General features: G+C 36.4%; 1 protein-coding gene across 1 annotated transcript in view; it reads right to left on the reverse strand.

Moving 5' to 3' along the window:
• Nucleotides 1–25,543, reverse strand: part of LOC138327806 (bridge-like lipid transfer protein family member 1) — an 83,463-nt gene that overhangs the window by 19,145 nt on the left and 38,775 nt on the right. The window contains exons 33-51 of the mRNA XM_069274193.1: nucleotides 16,491–16,616; nucleotides 13,641–13,764; nucleotides 12,508–12,581; nucleotides 12,063–12,146; nucleotides 10,983–11,079; nucleotides 10,700–10,773; nucleotides 10,164–10,304; nucleotides 9,385–9,508; nucleotides 7,088–7,234; nucleotides 6,396–6,741; nucleotides 5,907–6,033; nucleotides 5,687–5,781; nucleotides 5,273–5,413; nucleotides 4,703–4,909; nucleotides 4,138–4,335; nucleotides 3,146–3,323; nucleotides 1,463–1,768; nucleotides 1,173–1,272; nucleotides 710–946 (exon numbers count right to left, since the gene is read on the reverse strand). Of these exons, the coding sequence (XP_069130294.1) occupies nucleotides 710–946; nucleotides 1,173–1,272; nucleotides 1,463–1,768; nucleotides 3,146–3,323; nucleotides 4,138–4,335; nucleotides 4,703–4,909; nucleotides 5,273–5,413; nucleotides 5,687–5,781; nucleotides 5,907–6,033; nucleotides 6,396–6,741; nucleotides 7,088–7,234; nucleotides 9,385–9,508; nucleotides 10,164–10,304; nucleotides 10,700–10,773; nucleotides 10,983–11,079; nucleotides 12,063–12,146; nucleotides 12,508–12,581; nucleotides 13,641–13,764; nucleotides 16,491–16,616 (2,926 nt within the window). The remainder of the gene's footprint in view (nucleotides 1–709; nucleotides 947–1,172; nucleotides 1,273–1,462; nucleotides 1,769–3,145; nucleotides 3,324–4,137; nucleotides 4,336–4,702; nucleotides 4,910–5,272; nucleotides 5,414–5,686; nucleotides 5,782–5,906; nucleotides 6,034–6,395; nucleotides 6,742–7,087; nucleotides 7,235–9,384; nucleotides 9,509–10,163; nucleotides 10,305–10,699; nucleotides 10,774–10,982; nucleotides 11,080–12,062; nucleotides 12,147–12,507; nucleotides 12,582–13,640; nucleotides 13,765–16,490; nucleotides 16,617–25,543) is intronic.

The following is a 25,543-nucleotide window of genomic DNA, read 5'->3' on the forward strand; positions in this document are numbered from 1 at the left end:
TAGTAAGCTTAACCCCCTCCCCAAGGAGGAAACCTGAGACCCCAGGGTCATATAATTCACAATTTTTGTAAAGGACCTTAAGACCTTTCCATCTCTGAAGAATATTTGATTCTACCATTTCTGGAATTTCAGAGTAAGACTTTTGAAGTTTTAACCTAATTGACCCATTTTTGTCCTACCTCTCAGGCCCCTGGGTGTTAGTCATGGAAAAATTGTTGATAGGATTCAATGGCCATTCATACTGAAAATTCTGACAACATTTGACTTATTTACTATTACAAACGACCAAATAATGTTCAAAAATGTGTTTTCCCTATTTCAGAAGAAGTCGAAAATGTAAATTGTTTATGGCCATACGACGCACGCTGGACAACAGACGACGACGGAAAAAAGGCAATTAGAAGACAATGTCTCAAGTGACCTAAAAATTGTTTTAAACAAAAACTGATTCAAATCAAGTTCAAGTGTAATATAAGTACAAGTAGAAAGAATCATGAAAGATATAAATGCCCTGCCTACACTCAGGGATTGGATTGAAAGGATGTGAGCAACACTATATACCTCCCCTACTCTATCCCATCTGTATTTCATGTTGGGTGCCTAATAAGAAGATCAAAAAGAAGGTGAAATGCAGCAAGAGTTTGAGAAACATTCCAGTCAAAGTTGGATAGATAAGATGTTTAGATATCAGTATGATTTCTAGGCTTACCTTCTGTATGTGAGATCTCAGTATCATTTCCTTTACTAGAGAAAACCAGCTCCAAAGAGGGCACCTGGAGCAGACATTCCACTCGTGATACTGGCAGACAGTTAAACCGGATGATGGAAGGGTCCACTCGGATAAACACGACCACATCTACAGGGAAGGAATAGTGACTCGCCGTGGCGTAGAGGGAGTTGTACGAGCCATCCAGGTCTATATTCAACATGTTCTCGATGATCTCCGCTGTAACAAAAAAATTAAGCTTCACCAATGTCCAGAAAACAATAACGAAACAGAGACAGAGGTGTGGTATATATCTGTCCAAACAGCCCACTGTACTTCACTGTTATTTTCTTGTAAACAATATTTCGCGTCATTGTTATTTTCATCTAATTTGCATATATATAAATTCATTATCAAATGCTCTTTCTGATAACCAGGCTGTCATATAATTATGTTTTTAACTTACTTTTCTTGCTGGGTTGTGACTGAGTGGTGCTGTTTCCGATCGGAAGAGGTTCCAGGGCCTGTTCCAGGAAGTCCAATAGACATGGACTGATCACCATTTCCTGTAGAAATCGTCAAATCAAATCATAAATTAATTACATATCTCCAGGTCAGTGGGATTGCTGGATTACGGAATATGTGTATGTGAAAGAGTAAAGTACCGAGGCATCAGTTTTTATGAGAGTCAAACTGAACACCAGTAACAGCAATGATTTATTGTTTTCTAATTATGTTATATGAAGACCATCTTACCTCTGGTAATGAAGACAGAGAAATCCAAGCATACAAGTTTGCCCGTTTAAAGTTGGCTCTCTTCGAGGTATATCCTGATGTCAAACTTTCCTTACTCTCCACACTATCAGTGGTCACAAGTTTAGGGTACGGGCCGTGGGGACCTTTTCTCATCATCACTACTTGTACCTCCTCCCCTGGTGATTCCTCTGTGGCCTGAGGCTGTGACCCTTGTGACCCTTGTTGACCCTGTGACCCCGGTGTTCCCCGAGTTGAGTCATTCAGACCATCTGATCCACCGCCGCTAGTTTTGGAGTTGTAATGCACCTATAACATCATCAAAGTGTTATAAGGACCTTAAATCTGTCATCTGATATATGTGTCATATTTATCAAAATGTTATAAGGACCTTAAATCTGTCATCTGATATATGAGTCATATTTATCAGTGTTATAAGGACCTTAAATCTGTCATCTGATATGTGTCATATTTATCAAAGTGTTATAAGGACTTTAAATCTGTCATCTGATATATGTGTCATATTTATCAGTGTTATAAGGACCTTAAATATGTCATCTGATATATGTGTCATATTTATCAAAGTGTTATAAGGACCTTAAATCTGTAATATGTGTCATATTTATCAGTGTTATATGGACCTTAAATCTGTCATCTGATATATGTGTCATATTTATCAGTGTTATAAGGACCTTAAATCTGTCATCTGATATATGTGTCATGTTTATCAGTGTTATAAGGACCTTAAATCTGTCATCTGATATATGTGTCATATTTATCAAAATGTTATAAGGACCTTAAATCTGTCTTCTGATATATGTGTCATATTTATCTAAATGTTATAAGGACCTTAAATCTGTCATCTGATATATGTGTCATATTTATCTAAATGTTATAAGGACCTTAAATCTGTCATCTGATATATGTGTCATATTTATCAGTGTTATAAGGACCTTAAATCTGTCATCTGATGTATGTGTCATATTTATCAGTGTTATAAGGACCTTAAATCTGTCATCTGATATATGTGTCATATTTATCAAAGTGTTATAAGGAACTTAAATCTGTCATCTGATATGTGTCATATTTATCAAAGTGTTATAAGGACTTTAAATCTGTCATCTGATATATGTGTCATATTTATCAGTGTTATAAGGACCTTAAATCTGTCATCTGATATATGTGTCATATTTATCAAAATGTTATAAGGACCTTAAATCTGTCATCTGATATATGTGTCATATTTATCAGTGTTATAATGACCTTAAATCTGTCATCTGATATATGTGTCATATTCATCAAAATGTTATAAGGACCTTAAATCTGTCATTTGATATATGTGTCATATTCATCAAAATGTTATAAGGACCTTAAATCTGTCATCTGACATATGTGTCATATATATCAAAGTCATTTGTCATCTCTTGGTTTTTTTTTTTTCAAAATCTCTCCAGTTTCATAGGAACCAGATCAACAATTCAAACAAAATTGACAGAACTTTTACCTAAGAATGCTTCAAACCTTTTTTCATACAGAAAAAGAGGGTCTGCAAAGAATTTGGGAAGATGATTTCCTTTCACCAAAGGATTCTTCAGACTGTATTAAGACCATAACATCAATTACATTTCTACAAATGTAGATTTCTGAAGTATTTATCCTATGGGCTAAAAACAATACAAGACTAACCTTGACATCCACACTAGGTACAAAGAAAATGGTGTTCTCGATCTGATTCTGTTTCTGTTCCTTCTCAGCCTTCTTCCCAAAGGTGGGAGGAGGCGGGGTCTCCTGCCTTTTGCCACGCCTCTTACTGGCGGGGGAGGAGGGTGTGTCTGGTGTAGGGGTTTTCTCTCTCTTCAAGTGTCTGTACAAGGTAAAAGTAGGTCAAAGGTTACATTATAGTGACATGGTAAATGAAACACATTTTGCAATTCATTTGATATTTTTTGTTTTTGTAAAGAAAGATGACACTGTAAATGTACATATTTCAATGGTAATGTTACTTGCACTTCACATGGTACAAACATTAGGTAAGATATTATTCAAGTTGGTAAATATGGATATATAAACAGTCCTATAGCCAAATGTACAAATGATATGAGGGCTAAGTGATAACAAAATAAGTGTAATTTGGGTATGATTATGCCTAGTTCCATCTTCCAGAGCTTGTAAGTAGTGACTGTATGATGTCACAAACAACAGAACATGGGACTGATCATATTAAAACAAGACCATTTTTCTATCTGATAACTGCTGTGTTTCTTTACAGGTTGTGATAAACAATGTATTCTGTACAATATATGAAAGGTTTGTTTGTTTGTTTAGTTTTACGTCCTATTAACAGCCAGGGTCATGTAAGGACGTGCCAGGTTTGTTGGTGGAGGAAAGCCGGAGTACCCGGAGAAAAACCACCGGTCAGCGGTCAGTACCTGGCAACTGCCCCACATGGGATTCGAACCCGCATCCCAGAGGTGGAGGGCTTGTGGTAATATGTCGGCACATCTTAACCACTCGGCCACCGCGGAACCGAGTGGTTATATGAAAGGAAAAGGCTACTAACATGTATATAAAGTACATTGTATATTAACTATATAAAGGAATATGGGGATGCGAAGAAACAATCACAATGAACATATTGGCAAATCAATGATATGTGACAATTTATGAAGTTAATATACTTTTTAAGTTCATCTTCCTTAGATTCCTTTGGATAAAGAACACATTTCCCACTGTCAATAAACACTTTGATATCCAGCTCAAAGTCGATGCTTGGCTCAGCAGAAGTGGAAGGTTTCGAGCCAGAACTTCCCAAACTGGGGTTTGATGTGTCAGATTTGAAGGTCACAGCGTCCTCAGCCAGAGATGTCCCTGGTTGTCTGTAAACATACATTGTACATATACAGGAAATAAACATTCCCTTTTCAAATCTCATACAATCAATATCATTCAAACAGCTGATGAGCATTTTCATGAATTTTGTTTAAAATTACTAGTCTGTTCAAGTTACAAGTAAATAATGCTGATTTTAAAATTTTAAGTTTTCAATTAATTATCAGTCCCATTCATAGTCTTTAGAGCTTCACCTAATAATTACCTTGTACTTGCTGTCAATGATTGAATATCCTATTAGCATAATTACATTGTGACTGAAAGTCCTACAGGTTTTTTTTTTTTATCCTCAAAATATTTATACTTTTCTTTCTTATTCTACAAAGCTGTACTTAAACAGAAGGCAAAACTTACTCAGAATCAACAAAGACTGTCCCAGAATCTCTGTTATTCGTAGCTCTATTAGAATAATCATCTGGATCGGAGAGAGAGTCACTCGAGTTTGAACCAGACGAGCTGCCCCTAGACATCCAGATCCTCTTACCAGAGTGGGTTGGGCTACTCTTCAGGTACCCTCTATACAGGGGAGACGACTCCACGGACGACAAGGACTCGGGAGTTCTACAATACAACATATTACCAAGTACAATGAATGCATCCATTAATTCTAGTACCTGAATTAATTGCAAACATTATAAAGATATGAATTATGTATAAAAATTTTAGCATTTCTGGCCAATTGTACAAAAATTGTGCAATTGATACATATACTGAAGTAGAAAGGTTTAGTATTTATATCTGTAGCCAGTTTAAATATTCTTCAAAGAAATCTCTTCCATTCTTTTCAATTCATAACTTTAAGCAAAGTTGTGAGATGTAATTAATTTTTTTCTTGGTAATTGAAAGTGTAAAACATCTGAATGTTTTATGGTAATTTTTTAAATTTGTACATAGCAGTAAAATTGATGTAGGTTCAACACTTACTCAGGGAGGGAATATGTACATGTGGCTGTACCCCCAAACTGTACTTTGGTAGTAGGGAGAGTGCGACTCCAGTCAACAGAAGCTCCTCGATTGTGTGTCAGATCCTGATTATAGGAAGCCAGCTTATCTAGGTCCATGTGTCTGTCAGTCAAATATAACATATCATTATGTTACCACAGAAAACTTTCATTTTTCATTAATTTTTCCCTTTTAACACCATTTCCCCCTCTCCTTTTCTTGTTATCTGTAATTTTTCCTTCTTTAAGAATATTTAAGTTCACATACATTACATAAGATGATATAAAACCCAAAAAGCAAAAACATCTGCAGTCTATGAATCAATTTTGATTTTCATTGCATCCCATCCTGTGCCACTTTTTCTATAAGTCCCACTGTGACCTTCATTTGACCTACCCTTTCCTGTCACGCCCTACTGGACCTCCGTAAGATTTGGACCTATAATGTGAAGATCGGTTTCCGATTCCTAACTGGTCTTTCAGGGCAGATGTCTACAAAAGAAACATGTGCTGTTTTCATCGATCAAATGACAAAAATGATGACAAATTTATGTTAGGTTACAACCTTACCAGATAAAGAGATTGAAGATGTGTATGTATAGAGCAGTACAACATACCCGACTCTCGCTCTGTTTCTTGAGTTTGTTGAGAACTTCACGTCTGAAGTCCTGGAACACTATGCCTTTGAGTTCCTCTAGTTTCTTAGACTCACTCTCTACTGTAGCTAAACTGGCACCAAGTTGTCTATAAAACAAAGGATTCCTAGCTTTATTGAGGTGACAAATAACACAATGATTGCTGCATGACCTTCAAAGAGGGTCAATGTTGCCGCACGACCTTCACAGAGGGTCAATGTTGCTGTATGACCTTCAAATAAGGCCAATGTCAACCTGATTTCAACTGAACAGATATAGTATCAAAAATTCAATTTCCAATGGTTAAATTTTTTTTTCCAATTTTAACAAAATTAATGTTAGAATGCCTTGATCTTTTTAATATCAAATTTGACTTCAATGATGGTCAAGGACTATAATACATGATGACCTGAGGTGTTTTTTGTAATACTGATGTTATAGTTAAGTCAGATTAGGTGAATGGTGACTTACTTAAGGTCCTGGACTATTTTAGCTTGTTCATTCATCTCTTTCTCGATGAGCCTGAAGCGTAGTTTAGGATCCAGTGACGTGTCATACACAAACTCTGGTAGGGTGTCCATCAGGGTACTGGGTCTACGAGTAACCTCAATCTCCGGATCGTTGGATGGTGAGAAAAGGGAGTCCATTCCATCAGGGAAACTTTCCTCGGATGATTCCTCGTCTGGGTCTCCTGCTAGGGCGGTCAGTGTATTGCCGAGGGCAGATAATCGCTTGCCAATGTTAGTATCCAGGTGTACATCTATACCCTGCATCTCCCATCGAACGTTCAGGATCCATTTTGCATTACTGTTGGGTTCTGCCATCAAAAATAAACAGTAGATATTTAGAATTTCTAAAAACCGAAGATTTTTCTTAGGAAGCATTTCAGTATCCTCGTTGTGTCATTATAGTGGAAAAATATTCCACTCGCATCAAGATATTCTTACCTACTTCATATACCCATCTAGGATTCTATCATTCCAAAAGCTTTTATTTTACAAATTACACCAAAGCCCTATCACCTACACCTGTAAAAAGAATGGCAAAATATATTCTTTGCAGACAGAAATCATTCTGTTACGATAAGATTGACAACAAAGAAACATCATCTGCCATCATTACCAATTCTACTGATGAGAGGATGTCCTCTACATGCTACTGACCTGAGAGGAGTTTGTTGATGGTACGAGAACAGACCTCATATGTACCCTCAGGAACCACACAGGCATTCATTACAGAATCATCAGGGTTGTTAGGCTTCCAGTCATCCCAGGAGGTCTCAAAGTCGGTCGCAAGCCGCAGGCAAAAGTCTGTCAAAAAATTATTCTTATGTTTAATATGCATATCAGGCAAATGTACATGTACTTTAGACCAATACATGTTGTAACAGACATAATTCATTGTCATAGAAGATTCAAACTTGCATTTGCTTACATGACTAAAATTGCCTTGCAACTGCGCTGCAACTTGCCCCAGAACTAGCCTTAGCTGACAGACAAGGAGCTGAGATGCTGGCCAAGTACTTGCCCAAAAAATTGTCCTTGCTGACACTAGGGAGCCTTAGAGATAATGATGGGTCTGAAACTTGCTCTCACTGATGAAGGAGCTGGAGACTAGGTACTTACCTTAGAACTTTCCCTTGCTGACCAGAGAACCTGAGGAGCAGGCTAAGTACTTACCCTGGAACTTTCCCTTGCTGACCAGAGAACCTGAGGAGCAGGCTTAGTACTTACCCTGGAACTTTCCCTTGCTGACCAGAGAACCTGAGGAGCAGGCTAAGTACTTACCCTGGAACTTTCCCTTGCTGGCCAGAGAACCTGAGGAGCAGGCTAAGTACTTACCCTGGAACTTTCCCTTGCTGACCAGAGAACCTGAGGAGCAGGCTAAGTACTTACCTTAGAACTTTCCCTTGCTGACCAGAGAACCTGAGGAACAGACTAAGTACTTACCCTGGATCTTTCCCTTACTGACCAGAGAACCAGAGGAGCAGGCTAAGTACTTACCCTGGAACTTTCCATTGCTGACCAGAGAACCTGAAGAGCAGGCTGAGTACTTATCCTGGAACTTTCCCTTGCTGATCAGAGAACCTGAAGAGCAGGCTAAGTACTTACCCTGGAACTTTCCCTTGCTGACCAGAGAACCTGAGGAGCAGGCTGAGTACTTACCCTGGAACTTTCCCTTGCTGACCAGAGACCCGGGGAGCAGGCTAAGTACTTACCCTGGAACTTTCCCTTGCTGACCAGAGAACCTGAGGAGCAGGCTAAGTACTTACCTTAGAACTTTCCCTTGCTGACCAGAGAACCTGAGGAGCAGGCTAAGTACTTACCCTGGAACTTTCCCTTGCTGACCAGAGAACCTGAGGAGCAGGCTATGTACTTACCCTGGAACTTTCCAATGCTGACCAGAGAACCTGAGGAACAGGCTAAGTACTTACCCTGGAACTTTCCCTTGCTGACCAGAGAACCTGAGGAGCAGGCTAAGTACTTACCCTGGAACTTTCCACTCCTGACCAGACAACCTGAAGAGCAGACTAAGTACTTACCCTGGAACTTTTCATTGCTGACCTGAGAACCTGAAGAGCAGACTAAGTACTTACCCTGGAACTTTCCCTTGCTGACCAGAGAACCTGAGGAGCAGGCTAAGTACTTACCCTGGAACTTTCCATTGCTGACCAGAGAACCTGAGGAGCAGGCTAAGTACTTACCTTAGAACTTTCCCTTGCTGACCAGAGAACCTGAGGAGCAGGCTAAGTACTTACCCTAGCACTTTCCCTTGCTGACCAGAGAACCTGAGGAGCAGGCTAAGTACTTACCCTGGAACTTTCCATTGCTGACCAGAGAACCTGAGGAGCAGGCTAAGTACTTACCCTGGAACTTTCCCTTGCTGACCAGAGAACCTGAGGAGCAGGCTAAGTACTTACCCTGGAACTTTCCACTCCTGACCAGACAACCTGAAGAGCAGACTAAGTACTTACCCTGGAACTTTTCATTGCTGACCTGAGAACCTGAAGAGCAGACTAAGTACTTACCCTGGAACTTTCCCTTGCTGACCAGAGAACCTGAGGAGCAGGCTAAGTACTTACCCTGGAACTTTCCATTGCTGACCAGAGAACCTGAGGAGCAGGCTAAGTACTTACCCTGGAACTTTCCCTTGCTGACCAGAGAACCTGAGGAGCAGACTAAGTACTTACCCTGGAACTTTCCCTTACTGACCAGAGAACCAGAGGAGCAGGCTAAGTACTTACCCTGGAACTTTCCATTGCTGACCAGAGAACCTGAAGAGCAGGCTAAGTACTTACCCTGGAACTTTCCCTTGCTGACCAGAGAACCTGAGGAGCAGGCTAAGTACTTACCCTGGAACTTTCCCTTGCTGACCAGAGAACCTGAGGAGCAGGCTAAGTACTTACCCTGGAACTTTCCCTTGCTGACCAGAGAACCTGAGGAGCAGGCTAAGTACTTACCCTGGAACTTTCCCTTGCTGACCAGAGAACCTGAAGAGCAGGCTGAGATCTGAGTACTTTTGATGGTGAGGACTAGTGCTGCTCCAGGCTCACAGTCCAGGAATCGATTAGGGTGAGGGTTGGGCTACAAGGGAATATACAGTATCAACGTCTTATATATATTTCATATAATTTAATTCATGCTTAACAAAGTGTACCATTGGTTTCGCGTAATGATGTCTGCATGCAAAAAGCTTCTTTTATATACACATTATCTGTACCCATAATTCTCGATATCGTGGATCATTTGTAAATTTGAAGCAATCAGACAGGAGGTCTTGGCCTTTTGTGGAAGTAGGAACAGACAAACTTTATCTAAGATATTTAGATATATGTTTTAAGAATCTATTATGACCTTTTGTCCATGTTTAGTGCTTAATCTATTTTCAGCAATATCTGGATGGCTCATATACCCAATGTGAGTGATCCTGATTGCAGAATCTTGAGTGATTGTATAAACCAAAATGAATGTGTGAACTCAGGTACATGAGATTTTCTAAGAAATGCATTATCTTAACTTTCCTTTATGAATAATCTTACGTAGGTAATTTACAAGAGATCCCAGTGGGATCTTTGCACCTACTAAAGAATGATCTAAATCAGAAAATGGTTAAAGGTTCAGGAATTGTTAAAAGCTGGAAGGATGGACAAATGACAGACCACAGATGAAATGTGATTTGAATAGCCTACCATTTGATGAAGGTGGGCTACAGATAAATCTTAACAACACAACTGTTTACCTGGTGAGCTGTGGGTGCCACAGGGACACAGATCCCGATGTCTGTCACCGTTAACTGTAGGAAGAGGGTACTGAAAGCCGCCGGGCTGGACGAGGAAAACTGTGGCAGCCTATCCATCACCTGGCGGGTCGCTCTTTGTACCTACAGGTGGAAACAGATAACACTCAATATCTCATTTAGTTTGTCAGTACATGTATTTTATGACAAATTCACAGTTATGTATATTTGATTTGCTTGTATTTTTAATCAAATTAACATTATTCAAGTATAAAACTTCTGACAAGGCTTATACATTTTCTATCAAATCATCACCAAAAACAGAAAATCTACAAAAGGAAAAATCATCAGAAAACAAAACCTGTAATGGTCGTAACTATGCCTAAAGGTATTACTAACAATGAACACATCTGAAAGTTTTACCTGTAATTCACTATTTAACAGAGAGCAGACTCATTTTGACATAAACCTTTTTTGTATCTATAAATATCACAGGTTTTCCAAAAATTCAATCCTGTACAATACAAATGTATATTGACCTCAGTGTTCAGTGCCATCCTCTGTTCTGTCCAATACTCATAAGCATTCTTGTAGTTCAGCCAAACAAGAACAGCTGGGAAACAAACACACAAGAATTAGAAATTATAAAAAATAGATAACATTTGAAATCATAACATATATACAGAGGCAAAACTGGAGGACATTTTGATTCACTGACCAAAAGGCCTTTTAGCAAACTTTCTCAAAACTTTATAGAGGTTTTACTCTATGTATGTTCTTCAAGGAAACAAAAGATGTGCTGAAACAGTTGTAATAACATACCTTTGTCGAAGGCCAGTGGATGTGCCAGGACAATAGGTCGAGTGACAGTGATCAGTAAAGCTTCCTGATCCATAGAAACACCAGTGATCATCTCATCCTTAAAAACAAATTACACAACTCATTACACATTATATACAGGACAATAGGACGAGTGACAGTGATCAGTAAAGCTTCCTGATCCATAGAAACAACAGTGATCATCTCATCCTTAAAACCAAATTACACAACTCATTACACATTATATATACAGGACAATAGGACGAGTGACAGTGATAAGTAAAGCTTCCTGATCCATAGAAACACCAGTGATCATCTCATCCTTAAAAACCAAATTACACAGCTCATTACACATTATATATACAGGACAATAGGACAAGTGACAGTGATAAGTATAGCTTCCTGATCCACTTAAAACCAAATTACACAACTCATTACACATTATATACAGGACAATAGGACGAGTGACAGTGATAAGTAAAGCTTCCTGATCCATAGAAACACCAGCGATCATCTCATCCTTAAAAACACAACTCATTACACATTATATATATATACAAGACATTGATAAATAATTATGAATAATTAATATATACAAGTTACACACTGTCCTGCAAAAGTGCTGTAAGCTACAATTGGATTAATCTTATATACTGTACATGTATATAATACACATTAAACATATGCTTATATCAGCTAAGTTTATAATTTGTCTATATTATATGACTGTGTCCATTTCTAACATAAATTTTGAAACATTTTCAAATAAAATTACAATTTATCAGAATGCTAAAAACTTCCACAAACTTTCCTCTTCCAAAACATTGTCTAATGGGTAAATTCTTGCCTATAAGTTTAACCTTCTGTAATATTTATGTCACATAATACTTCAAAGTATAAATATTCCACTGTATCTTACAGATTTATATATTCTGAATTGCATTTTACAGAGTTATCTGCCCTTGTGGATAGGTATTCATTGTGAAGTCATGTGTTTGAGAGCATAACGCCATATTTTTCACAAAATATTCATGTCAACTGTGAAAAGACTACACCATCTACCTGTAAGTGTACAAAATTTACCTGTAAGGCATTACGTATACCAATCTTTGTCTTGAAGAATGCCATTGTCTGAAACTCAGCTTCAGCCTCCTCAAACAGTGGATTCTGTCAAATATAGGAAAAAAATCCCTCAATATTAAAATGCCACTGCTCCAAGAATAAAATTGAGAAAATAATAAAAGTACATTATGTACAAATCAAAAACACTGACAACTTTAATGGTAACTTTTCTCAAATGTTTCATTTTTTTGCAAAAATTTAAACTTATGATGTCTTTTAAATTAATAATAAAATATGTCATAATTATGAAATGTATCAAGGTATATATTGCAATTGAATTGCACAAAACACTTCTGAAAAGCCTAATTAAACTATGGTAAAACGCTTAATGTAAGCCATGACATATTTATAAGAAATTTCAATGAAAACCATGTCATGAGCTACTTGACACACAACTTGTACTGACCTTTAGTAGTTGTCCTAAGGCTAGGTTCAGATCTATCTGGGCACGTAGGAAAACTTTCTGAATATCTGGATGACCTGCAAATTTAAGGTATGGTTTGATTGGAATAACATCATATCAACAGCCAATGTTGTTTAAGAATATCCCAAGTTTAGGAGATAGAAAAAAAGCCAGAGTACCCAGAGAAAAAATGCTGAACAGCAGTCATTGCCTGGCTTCTGCGCCACATGGCATTTCAAGTCGAAACCTAGCTAGAGGTGGAGAGCTTGTGGTAATTGTGTATGGCACTCAGTCACCATAGCCCTAAAATTCTTGCATCCTAATAACTTTATCATTCTGATTAAAATAATCTATCTGTGGCTTTGTAACCACCTAGCTACACCGAAATATCTCAAGGTACTGCAATTAAAGTCCCATTCAGATGACAGAACATCATTTGGTTCCAAGGATGTGTAAACAACCTTTTTTGGTTCCAAGGATGTGTAAACAACATTTTTTGGTTCCAAGGATGTGTAAACAACCTTTTTTGGTTCCAAGGATGTGTAAACGACCTTTTTTGGTTCCAAGGATGTGTAAATGACCTTTTTTGGTTCCAAGGATGTGTAAACGACCCTTTTTGGTTCCAAGGATGTGTAAACGACCTTTTTTGGTTCCAAGGATGTGTAAACAACCTTTTTTGGTTCCAAGGATGTGTAAACAACCTTTTTTGGTTCCAAGGATGTGTAAACAACCTTTTTTGGTTCCAAGGATGTGTAAACGACCTTTTTTGGTTCCAAGGATGTGTAAACGACCTTTTTTGGTTCCAAGGATGTGTAAACAACCTTTTGAGAGTGTGCCTCACATTAATCACTATTCATGACTCCTGGGGTCATGCGGAAGTGTAGTGGGACTAGACTGGGTTGATCATCACTGACCAGGTAGCTCAATTGCTAGAACAGGCTGCTAGGTTTCGGGGGCCACAGGTTCAAGCCCTGCTTGAGGTTACTAAATTGTTCATGTAAAACAATAGACATTAACAACTGTTATATTCTAATTTAGTCTCAATATTTCAAAGTGACAAAACTAAACTTTTATGGTAGAATAAGTTCGCTTAATAAAACGCCATTTAACACCAATGTATGATAACCTGTATGTACCTGATTGGTCCGTTCTGGTGTCACATGACACCCTCTGGACACGGTTGGAGATTTCCAGGTCAACGGCTCCAGTTTCCAGCTGTACTGCACTAGAGGTAGGTGTGGTAGCCGTGATCTGGATACCCTGAAAACCATGGAATTTTTTCTGATCAGCACATTTATTTATCATTATCTAAATACTGCTTCAACTCAAGACATAGGACATATGGCAAATTATTGACAACATTTCATTGGATCTATATAGAAAGTGCTTAATATCTAAACAAGAAGTGTTTCAAAACGAGATAGTGTTTTCATGCAATTTTAGATGATGTGGCTTATTTTTTGCCTTATATCCATACCCATACCTATGGTAATTAAAGAAGAGATAATCCCATGAACGTAACATGAATACATGTACTAAATGAGTTTGCTTTCTAATTAGAAGACTGTGGCATGCATGTGTTGTGTAGTTTGCTTTCTAATTAGAAGACTGTGGCATGCATGTGTTGTGTATCTCCTAGTGATATGAATGTAACATGAATACGTGTACTAAATGAGTTTGCTTTCTAATTAGAAGGCTGTGGCATGCATGTGTTGTGTATCTCCTAGTGATATGAATGTAACATGAATACATGTACTAAATGAGTTTGCTTTCTAATTAGAAGACTGTGGCATGCATGTGTTGTGTATCTCCTAGTGATATGAATGTAACATGAATACCTGTACTAAATGAGTTTGCTTTCTAATTAGAAGGCTGTGGCATGCATGTGTTGTGTATCTCCTAGTGATATGAATGTAAAATGAATACATGTACTAAATGAGTTTGCTTTCTAATTAGAAGGCTGTGGCATGCATGTGTTGTGTATCTCCTAGTGATATGAATGTAAAATGAATACATGTACTAAATGAGTTTGCTTTCTAATTAGAAGACTGTGGCATGCATGTGTTATGTATCTCCTAGTGATATGAATGTAACATGAATACGTGTACTAAATGAGTTTGCTTTCTAATTAGAAGACTGTGGCATGCATGTGTTGTGTATCTGCTAGTGATATGAATGTAACATGAATACCTGTACTAAATGAGTTTGCTTTCTAATTAGAAGACTGTGGCATGCATGTGTTGTGTATCTGCTAGTGATATGAATGTAACATGAATACCTGTACTAAATGAGTTTGCTTTCTAATTAGAAGACTGTGGCATGCATGTGTTGTGTATCTGCTAGTGATATGAATGTAACATGAATACATGTACTAAATGAGTTTGCTTTCTAATTAGAAGACTGTGGCATGCATGTGTTGTGTATCTCCTAGTGATATGAATGTAACATGAATATGTGTACTAAGTGAGTTTGCTTTCTAATTAGAAGACTGTGGCATGCATGTGTTGTGTATCTGCTAGTGATATGAATGTAACATGAATACATGTACTAAATGAGTTTGCTTTCTAATTAGAAGACTGTGGCATGCATGTGTTGTGTATCTCCTAGTGATATGAATGTAACATGAATACATGTACTAAATGAGTTTGCTTTCTAATTAGAAGACTGTGGCATGCATGTGTTGTGTATCTCCTAGTGATATGAATGTAACATGAATACCTGTACTAAATGAGTTTGCTTTCTAATTAGAAGGCTGTGGCATGCATGTGTTGTGTATCTCCCAGTGATATGAATGTAACATGAATACGTGTACTAAATGAGTTTGCTTTCTAATTAGAAGACTGTGGCATGCATGTGTTGTGTATCACCCAGTGATATGAATGTAACATGAATACGTGTACTAAATGAGTTTGCTTTCTAATTAGAAGGCTGTGGCATGCATGTGTTGTGTATCTCCCAGTGATATGAATGTAACATGAATACATGTACTAAATGAGTTTGCTTTCTAATTAGAAGGCTGTGGCATGCATGTGTTGTGTATCTGCTAGTGATATGAATGTAACATGAATACGTGTACTAAATGAGTTTGCTTTCTAATTAGAAGGCTGTGGCATGCATGTGTTGTGTATCTCCTAGTGATATGAATGTAACAAGAATACGTGTACTAAATGAGTTTGCTTTCTAATTAGAAGACTGTGGCATGCATGTGTTGTGTATCTCCTAGTGATATGAATGTAACATGAATACGTGTACTAAATGAGTTTGCTTTCTAATTAGAAGACTGTGGCATGCATGTGTTATGTATCTGCTAGTGATATGAATGTAACATGAATACGTGTACTAAATTAGTTTGCTTTCTAATTAGAAGACTGTGGCATGCATGTGTTGTGTATCTGCTAGTGATATGAATGTAACATGAATACGTGTACTAAATGAGTTTGCTTTCTAATTAGAAGACTGTGGCATGCATGTGTTGTGTATCTGCTAGTGATATGAATGTAACATGAATACGTGTACTAAATGAGTTTGCTTTCTAATTAGAAGACTGTGGCATGCATGTGTTGTGTATCTCCTAGTGATATGAATGTAACATGAATACATGTACTAAATGAGTTTGCTTTCTAATTAGAAGACTGTGGCATGCATGTGTTGTGTATCTGCTAGTGATATGAATGTAACATGAATACGTGTACTAAATGAGTTTGCTTTCTAATTAGAAGACTGTGGCATGCATGTGTTGTGTATCTCCTAGTAATAGTTATTGTCCGTTCAAGTACTACCTTAGTGAAGCCAATCCCAAAATATTATCTTGTGGAACACTCCATCTAGGTACTTTATACTAAATGGGCTAACCAATCACCCCACTCCCTGTCAAAGAACCTACTGTGTCTGGTTCATTCAGCTAGGGGAGATAACTCAGAAGATCTTCCAAGAGAAATGAAATCTTTTATTTACAGTGTAATCATCTCAAAGAACAACAGCCCTACCTTGAACCTGAACAGCAGTGAGTATAGGAGAGACTGCTCTGGTTCCTTAGGTGTGGTCTCCTCCCCGCCCCACAGAGGCACCGGCTGGTCCGACCCCGACACTTTCTGCACCAACTCATTTACTTCCTGTAAATAAAGCATCAACAGGTTAGTTCAACATTATGTTGTAGTTTTCTAACATTCATTTATTGTGATATCTAGCACATACATTAAGGATTACTGTTTTTCACTACTTTGTTGTATATTACTGTATTCGACCTAGTAAGTGCCCCTATCCCTATTTGAAGCCTTAATTTTCATGAAAATATGAAAGCTGTGTACATTTCTTTATTTCATTATTTGATTGCTTTCACAAATTAGTAGATGGCTTAATTTGTGCAATTAATTTGGTTCTATAAGCCCCCTTATTTACTTTGTTTATATACAAGTATTGTTGAAATTCCGAAACGTTAATCACTTACAGGTAGCCTAAATATATACATAACAACTGTACGTACATATAGATATAAAAGGTATTGTCCTCTGACCCCATTGCATTTTTCACAAGCCTCTCACTTACAAGATAAACATGACGACGTGTTCAGTAACAGTTTCTGATCGATACTAAAGTCGTCTGAGTACATCAATAGAGATGGCGTGATCAGAAACTAGCTCCGCCCAATTGTTACCTCACCTAACAACTGATGGCGTGATCGGAAACAAGTCCCGCCCATCTCAAATCTGATTGGTTAAACGGAAATAGCCGAGTCTGGTTGTGTGCGAGCTTCCAGGGGTGTGCTAGTTCGAAAGACTAACACACAGCTTAGCGAGGGTTTTGGAAAAAAGTAGTGAGTTAGTCAATTTAACCAAGTAACTTTTATATAGCATAAATAAAGTAGATGTATATTGCTATCACATCAAAAGACAATACTAACATGGGTGAGGCAATAGTGCCCTCGCAAGTCAGCCATAACAGGTTCAGTAGTTTGATAGCCAATCAAAAGCCTGTATTCTGTCAAATGATGTACTACAGCCATTTATTTGCTGTCAATAAATTGATTATACAATTATAAAGTGACTTGTACTGTCATTTATATATTGACACGTATTGTCTAGCAATTTTGGAGTTACACTATCAATTATTTGGCTGGTTACACTGTCAATTATCTGGTTGGTTACGCTGTCAATTATCTGGTTGGTTACGCTGTCAATTATTTGGTTGGTTACACTGTCAATTATTTGCTGGTTACATTATCAATTACTTGCTGGTTACACTGTCAATTATCTGGTTGGTTACAGTGTCAATTATCTGGTTGGTTACACTGTCAATTATTTGGCTGGTTACACTGCCAATTATTTGTTGGTAGCATTATCAATTATTTGCTGGTTACATTGTCAATTATAAGGTTAGTTACACTATCAATTATTTGGCTGGTTACACTGCCAATTATTTGTTGGTAGCATTATCAATTATTTGCTGGTTACATTGTCAATTATAAGGTTAGTTACACTATCAATTATTTGGTTGTTAACGTGTCAATAATTTTGCTTATTACACTGTTAATTGATTGAATGGTTGAAACATCATTTATTTGGTTGGTTATATTGTCAATTATTTGGCTGGTTACATTGTAAATTATGAATGGTTGAAACATCAATTATTTGGTAGGTTACATTCTCAATTATTTGATTGGTTACATTCTCAAATATTTGGTTGGTTACAGTGTCAATTTCTGGTTGGTTAAATTGTCAATTATTTGGTTGGTTACAGTGTCAATAATTTGGTCGGCTACACTGTCAATGTTTTGGTTGGTTACAGTGTCAATTATTTGGTTGGTCACATTCTCAATTATTTGACTGGTTACACTGTCAATTAACTGGTTGGTTACACTGTCAATTATAAGGTTAGTTACACTATCAATTATTTGGTAAGTTACACTATCAATTATTTGGTAAGTTACACTATCAATTAATTGGTTGGCTACACTGTCAATTATTTGGCTTGTTACATTGTCAAATATTTGGTTGGCTACACTGTCACTTATTTGGCTAGTTAAACTGTCAATTATTTGGCTAGTTACACTGTCAATTATTTGGTTGTTAACGTGTCAATAATTTTGCTTGTTACACTGTCAATTGATTGAATGGTTGAAACATCATTCATTTGGTTGGTTATATTGTCAATTATTTGGCTGGTTACATTGTTAATTATTTGAATGGTTACAGTGTCAATTATTTGGTTGGTTACATTCTCATTTATTTGGTTGGTTACAGTGTCAATTATTTGGTTGGTTACAGTGTTAATTTTCTGGTTGTTTACAGTGTCAATTATTTGGTTGGTTACACTGTCAATTATTTGGTTGGTTACGGTGTTAATTTTCTGGTTGGTTACACTGTCAATTATTTGGTTGGTTACGGTGTTAATTTTCTGGTTGGTTACACTGTCAATTATTTGGTTGGTTACATTGTCAATTATCGGTTGGTTACATTGTCAATTAACTGGTTGGTTACACTGTCAATTTTCTGGTTGGTTACATTCTCAAATATTTGGTTGGTTACATTGTCAATTATCGGTTGGTTACAGTTTCAATTATTTGGTTGGTTACAGTGTCAATTATTTGGTTGGTTACATTCTCAAATATTTGGTTGGTTACACTGTCAATTATTTGGTTGGTTACAGTGTTAATTTTCTGGTTGGTTACAGTGTCAATTATTTGGTTGGTTACACTGTCAATTATTTGGTTGGTTACATTGTCAATTATCGGTTGGTTACATTGTCAATTATTTTGTTGGTTACATTCTCAATTATTTGGGTGGTTACATTCTCAATTATTTGGGTGGTTACACTGTCAATTATTTGGCTGGTTACACTGTCAATTAACTGGTTGGTTACACTGTCAATTATTTGGCTGGTTACACTGTCAATTATTTAGCTGGTTACACTGTCAATTATGTGCTGGTTACAGTGTCAATTATGTACTGGATACACTGTCAATTATTTGGCTGGTTACAGTGTCAATTATTTGCTAGTTATAGTGTCAATTATGTACTGGTTACACTGTCAATTATGTACTGGTTACACTGTCAATTATGTACTGGTTACACTGTCAATTATTTGGTTGTTAACGTGTCAATTATTTTGCTGGTTACACTGTCAATTAATGGAATGGTTGAAACATCAATTATTTGGCTGGTTACATTGTCAATTCTCTGGTTAGTGACACAGTCAATTATCAGTTGTATTGTGTATACTTATGTAGTATACTCTATGTTATTGCACTAGTCTTGGGTTAACATTTTACAGCACTTTAGCTCAGCTAGTGTGACACTGTAACTATAGATACCTAGATTTAACATTTTACAGCATTTAACTAGTGTGATTTTACAGCACTTTAGCTCAGCTAGTGTGACACTGTAACTAGAGATACCTAGATTTAACATTTTACAGCACCTTAGCCTAGCTAGTGTGACATTGTAACTATAGATACCTAGATTTAACATTTTACAGCACCTTAGCCCAGCTAGTGTGACACTGTAACTATAGATACCTAGATTTAACATTTTACAGCACCTTAGCTCAGCTAGTGTGACACTGTAACTATAGGTACCTAGATTTAACATTTTACAGCACCTTAGCTCAGCTAGTGTGACACTGTAACTATAGGTACCTAGATTTAACATTTTACAGCACCTTAGCTTAGCTAGTGTGACACTGTAACTATAGGTACCTAGATTTAACATTTTACAGCACCTTAGCCCAGCTAGTGTGACACTGTAACTATAATACCTAGATTTAACATTTTACAGCACCTTAGCTCAGCTAGTGTGACACTGTAACTATAGATACCTAGATTTAACATTTTACAGCACCTTAGCTCAGCTAGTGTGACACTGTAACTATAGGTACCTAGATTTAACATTTTACAGCACCTTAGCTCAGCTAGTGTGACACTGTAACTATAGGTACCTAGATTTAACATTTTACAGCACCTTAGCTTAGCTAGTGTGACACTGTAACTATAGGTACCTAGATTTAACATTTTACAGCACCTTAGCCCAGCTAGTGTGACACTGTAACTATAGATACCTAGATTTAACATTTTACAGCACCTTAGCTCAGCTAGTGTGACACTGTAACTATAGATACCTAGATTTAACATTTTACAGCACCTTAGCTCAGCTAGTGTGACACTGTAACTATATATACCTAGATTTAACATTTTACAGGACCTTAGCTTAGCTAGTGTGACACTGTAACTATAGATACCTAGATTTAACATTTTACAGGACCTTAGCTCAGCTAGTGTGACACTGTAACTATAGATACCTAGATTTAACATTTTACAGCACCTTAGCTCAGCTAGTGTGACACTGTAACTATAGATACCTAGATTTAACATTTTACAGCACCTTAGCTTAGCTAGTGTGACACTGTAACTATAGGTACCTAGATTTAACATTTTACAGCACCTTAGCTCAGCTAGTGTGACACTGTAACTATAGGTACCTAGATTACCTTAGCTTAGCTAGTGTGACACTGTAACTATAGGTACCTAGATTTAACATTTTACAGCACCTTAGCCCAGCTAGTGTGACACTGTAACTATAGATACCTAGATTTAACATTTTACAGCACCTTAGCTTAGCTAGTGTGACACTGTAACAGTACTATACCAGATACCTAGATTTAACATTTTACAGCACCTTAGCTCAGCTAGTGTGACACTGTAACTAGAGATACCTAGATTTAACATTTTACAGTACCTTAGCTCAGCTAGTGTGACACTGTAACTATAGATACCTAGATTTAACATTTTACAGCACCTTAGCTTAGCTAGTGTGACACTGTAACTATAGATACCTAGATTTAACATTTTACAGCACCTTAGCCCAGCTAGTGTGACACTGTAACTATAGATACCTAGATTTAACATTTTACAGCACCTTAGCCTAGCTAGTGTGACACTGTAACTATAGATACCTAGATTTAACATTTTACAGGACCTTAGCCCAGCTAGTGTGACACTGTAACTAGAGATACCTAGATTTAACATTTTACAGGACCTTAGCTCAGCTAGTGTGACACTGTAACTATAGATACCTAGATTTAACATTTTACAGGACCTTAGCTTAGCTAGTGTGACACTGTAACTATAGGTACCTAGATTTAACATTTTACAGGACCTTAGCTTAGCTAGTGTGACACTGTAACTAGAGATACCTAGATTTAACATTTTACAGGACCTTAGCTTAGCTAGTGTGACACTGTAACTATAGATACCTAGATTTAACATTTTACAGGACCTTAGCTCAGCTAGTGTGACACTGTAACTATAGATACCTAGATTTAACATTTTACAGCACCTTAGCTCAGCTAGTGTGACACTGTAACTATATATACCTAGATTTAACATTTTACAGGACCTTAGCTTAGCTAGTGTGACACTGTAACTATAGATACCTAGATTTAACATTTTACAGGACCTTAGCTTAGCTAGTGTGATACTGTAACTATAGATACCTAGATTTAACATTTTACAGCACCTTAGCTCAGCTAGTGTGACACTGTAACTATATATACCTAGATTTAACATTTTACAGCACCTTAGCTTAGCTAGTGTGACATTGTAACTATAGATACCTAGATAACAGTGTATTGATTAGTATTTAATGGCATAGTTAGATAGTTTTTGTCACATCCATTACACATAAGTAGCTTATAGGATGGAGAGCTTTAGACGAGCAAAGCTCAAACAATTCTGTAAATCTACAAATATTATTACATGTACAAGAACAGAAAAAATACAAATTAGTTCTGTCAACTGCCCCAAAACTACAACTCTACAAACAGAACCAAAGAAGCATGATCCATTAGCTGAGTGACAGAGACTATATTAAACACTATGTATAAGCTAAAATCTTGGTTCAATATTGAAATGTTTGCCTTTTTTCTTGCCTTATGAAGGAATGTTCTATTTATTGACACTTGTAAAAAATTTCAAACATTTATATAGAAGATAAGAAATTTGATCTCCAGAAGTAACACATACTTCTCTGTCAATTGACCTCGAATCGCAATGTACTTTTAATTTCAATATAGATCTAGACAAGAACAACTGAAAAATCTCTGATAAGAACGAAAAAAATATAATCTATATATATTTAAAACAATACATGTGGACAATTATAATTGGCCTGCTATGAACATTAATGTTTAAGCCATCACTACAACTATTCTCCATGGTGATAATATTGGGTAGGTTTTCAACAGAGAGCATTATCATGATCAAATAACCTGATAATTCAGGCTCCGTCACTGAACAATGTGATAATGTTGAAAATGGACACACCTATTATCACAATTATGTCTCTGATGACCAATTTGAAATTATCATACCTCATGTTTATGGGATAAGTTGAAACATTGTATCTCCCTCAGGGGAAATAAATATCGCATTTCCCTGAGGCACATGCCCCCTTGAAGACTGTCTACATTTCACACAGTGTCATCTCCTCTTCAGAAAATGTACAACAATGACCGAAAAAAATCTTATTTGTTTAAGAGGACAGAAATGAATTATTGCAGATGAAGTGCAGTTTGATGAAATTTTACATGGTCGGCAATAACATAAAACAACAATTTTCACTCATCACAAATTTAAGTAATATTTTACAAACAAATAGCAATTTACTCATTATTTTTTGTGTAATAAACAATTGATGTTCCTGTTTGCATTGCAATTACAGTTTATTTACCCAAATATGTCATATTTCCTGAGGGCATGCAATATTTTAGCTCAAAACAAGAAAACTAAAGTTTGGTGCGGTTTTAAATTTTCACATTTAGGTATATATGACTCAATCATTTCTAAGGTTTATTATTTCACAAATCAAATTTCCACAATCAACACACAATGTCCCAAAAAACTGTGAAAGTATCATCCCAACAAAAATTACTAGTTGTTAACGCAATCAACTGTTTCATAGCAATACACTTTTTTTTTTAATTATATTTTACACTATATGATATTTATATATTTACCCTTTTTCTCGTAAAGTAAAAATATAGTACAATATTTAAAATTTTGGTAGTCACCAACTCCTTTTGTAATAAGATTTTTTTAATACCTTTTTAATCATTCAACAATTCTTCAAATAAGAGTGTAAATTTGTTTTTAATTTATATTTTAGGAAATAGAGCATGAATGCTAGATACGTGTTGATAAATGTTTGTCATAAAAACATATATATCAGACTGTAAGTGATTGTCATTAATAAACACAATTTGAGTAGCAATAAATGTGGGATTTATTTATATAATGAGGTTCTAATTACTGGACATCAGACCTCAGTCTACTGTACAATGAGACAAACATCAAGATTACCATGTACATAATCTAAAACCTATTTGAAACTCTGTGTGGAATGTTCAGAGCAATGTCCAAGTGCATAGGTTCATTCAACCACGATCAGTGTCCAAGCACAGGCACATTTGACCAATGAGTGCTGGGGAGAGATGCTGTCAGCAGATCCACATGACATTGGTACTAGCACGTTCACTGCATCACATTACCAACATGTATCAGACTTGTATTAAGACTAGGACAGATCTAAATGACATGTGATCTTCAGAATTATCACATCAAACTAAGCTTTCACAGATGATTTAACAGTATTTGGACTATTAACAATGGAAACAGGACTGGCATTGAATATATCTAAATGAAGTGAACAGAATTGAGAATAGTGATCCATTCAGCATGAACAGAAATGAAATCAACACATTCAAAAGATGTGAACAGAACTGAGATCAACAGACCTAGTCAAAACACATGGGATTCACATTATCATAGTGTTACCTCATGACATTAGTAATTAAGACCAAAATTAACTCACATTTTATCAAGGCTATTGATAGAAATCAACAGTAATTGGCATTAATTAATGGTGCTTAATGGTGATCAAAATACATTGGAATATTGATAAAAAAAATCAACGGTGATTAACAGTGATAAAAAGTTACTAACGGTGATCAAAAGTTACCAACAGTGATTAAAAGTTACTAACGGTGATCAAAATGATTTCACACAAATCAAAAGTGACCAATGATGATCAACAGAGACTTGAAAGGATCAACTGAGTCAACAATACTTTAAAGTGATCTGATCATGAAGGAATCAAAACTTACTGATATCAACAGTGATCAAACATAATTTTTAACAGTGAGTAACAGTGAGTAACAGCGATCAACAGCGAGCAACATTTATCAACAATAAATGATCAAAAGATCCACAGTAATTAAAAGTGATAAAGGTAATTACAGAGATCAAAAGTAATTAAAATGATCAGCAGTAACTAAGGATGATCAACTCTTACTGATCATGAAACTATGATCAACAGTCACCAACAGGTATTCATAGTGATCAAAAACAATTTACAGCCATCAGTAATCAACTACATACTGGACAGTTTGTATCAAAAGTAAATACAGCAGCCGCCTCACCAACTACTACTTTATATCAGAAATATATTATTAATCATCGTTTAGTGCTTTTCCAAGAACAGGTTTCTGCATGTGAACTCATTGATCCACACAGCTTCTCAAATTATTAGACAAGAGAGTGATTTAGAAAAGAACAGAAGAATATAATGGATGTGTGCACATCTAATGACAAATTATGTAACAAGTGCTTTTTGAATCTTCAGACATAATGTAATTCATCATAGAAATCCAAGACTGATCAATACTCATCAGTAAGATCTATAACAGTTTCAGTGTGAAATTTAACTGGGAGTTTTTTTATTTGATTTTCACTTAAACAGTGCTGCAGCTGTTATCTGGAAGACTGGCAAGTGAATATTTCATTTTAAATCATTTTATGACATCAAGTTTTAATAGGGATATAGCATCAGATAAACTAGTCAGTCTTTTCATCATCAGCTATGATTTATATATTGCTTTCATCCATATTATTTTTGTTGGTGGTCCTCTGTAACTTGATGGCCATTTCTATCTTCCTGCGATGCCGTCTGATGATGAAACAGATGCGTATGATCCTATTAGCCCATTCCCA

This window comes from Argopecten irradians, chromosome 7, assembly GCF_041381155.1.
Source record: "Argopecten irradians isolate NY chromosome 7, Ai_NY, whole genome shotgun sequence".
Classification (NCBI taxonomy): domain Eukaryota; kingdom Metazoa; phylum Mollusca; class Bivalvia; order Pectinida; family Pectinidae; genus Argopecten; species Argopecten irradians.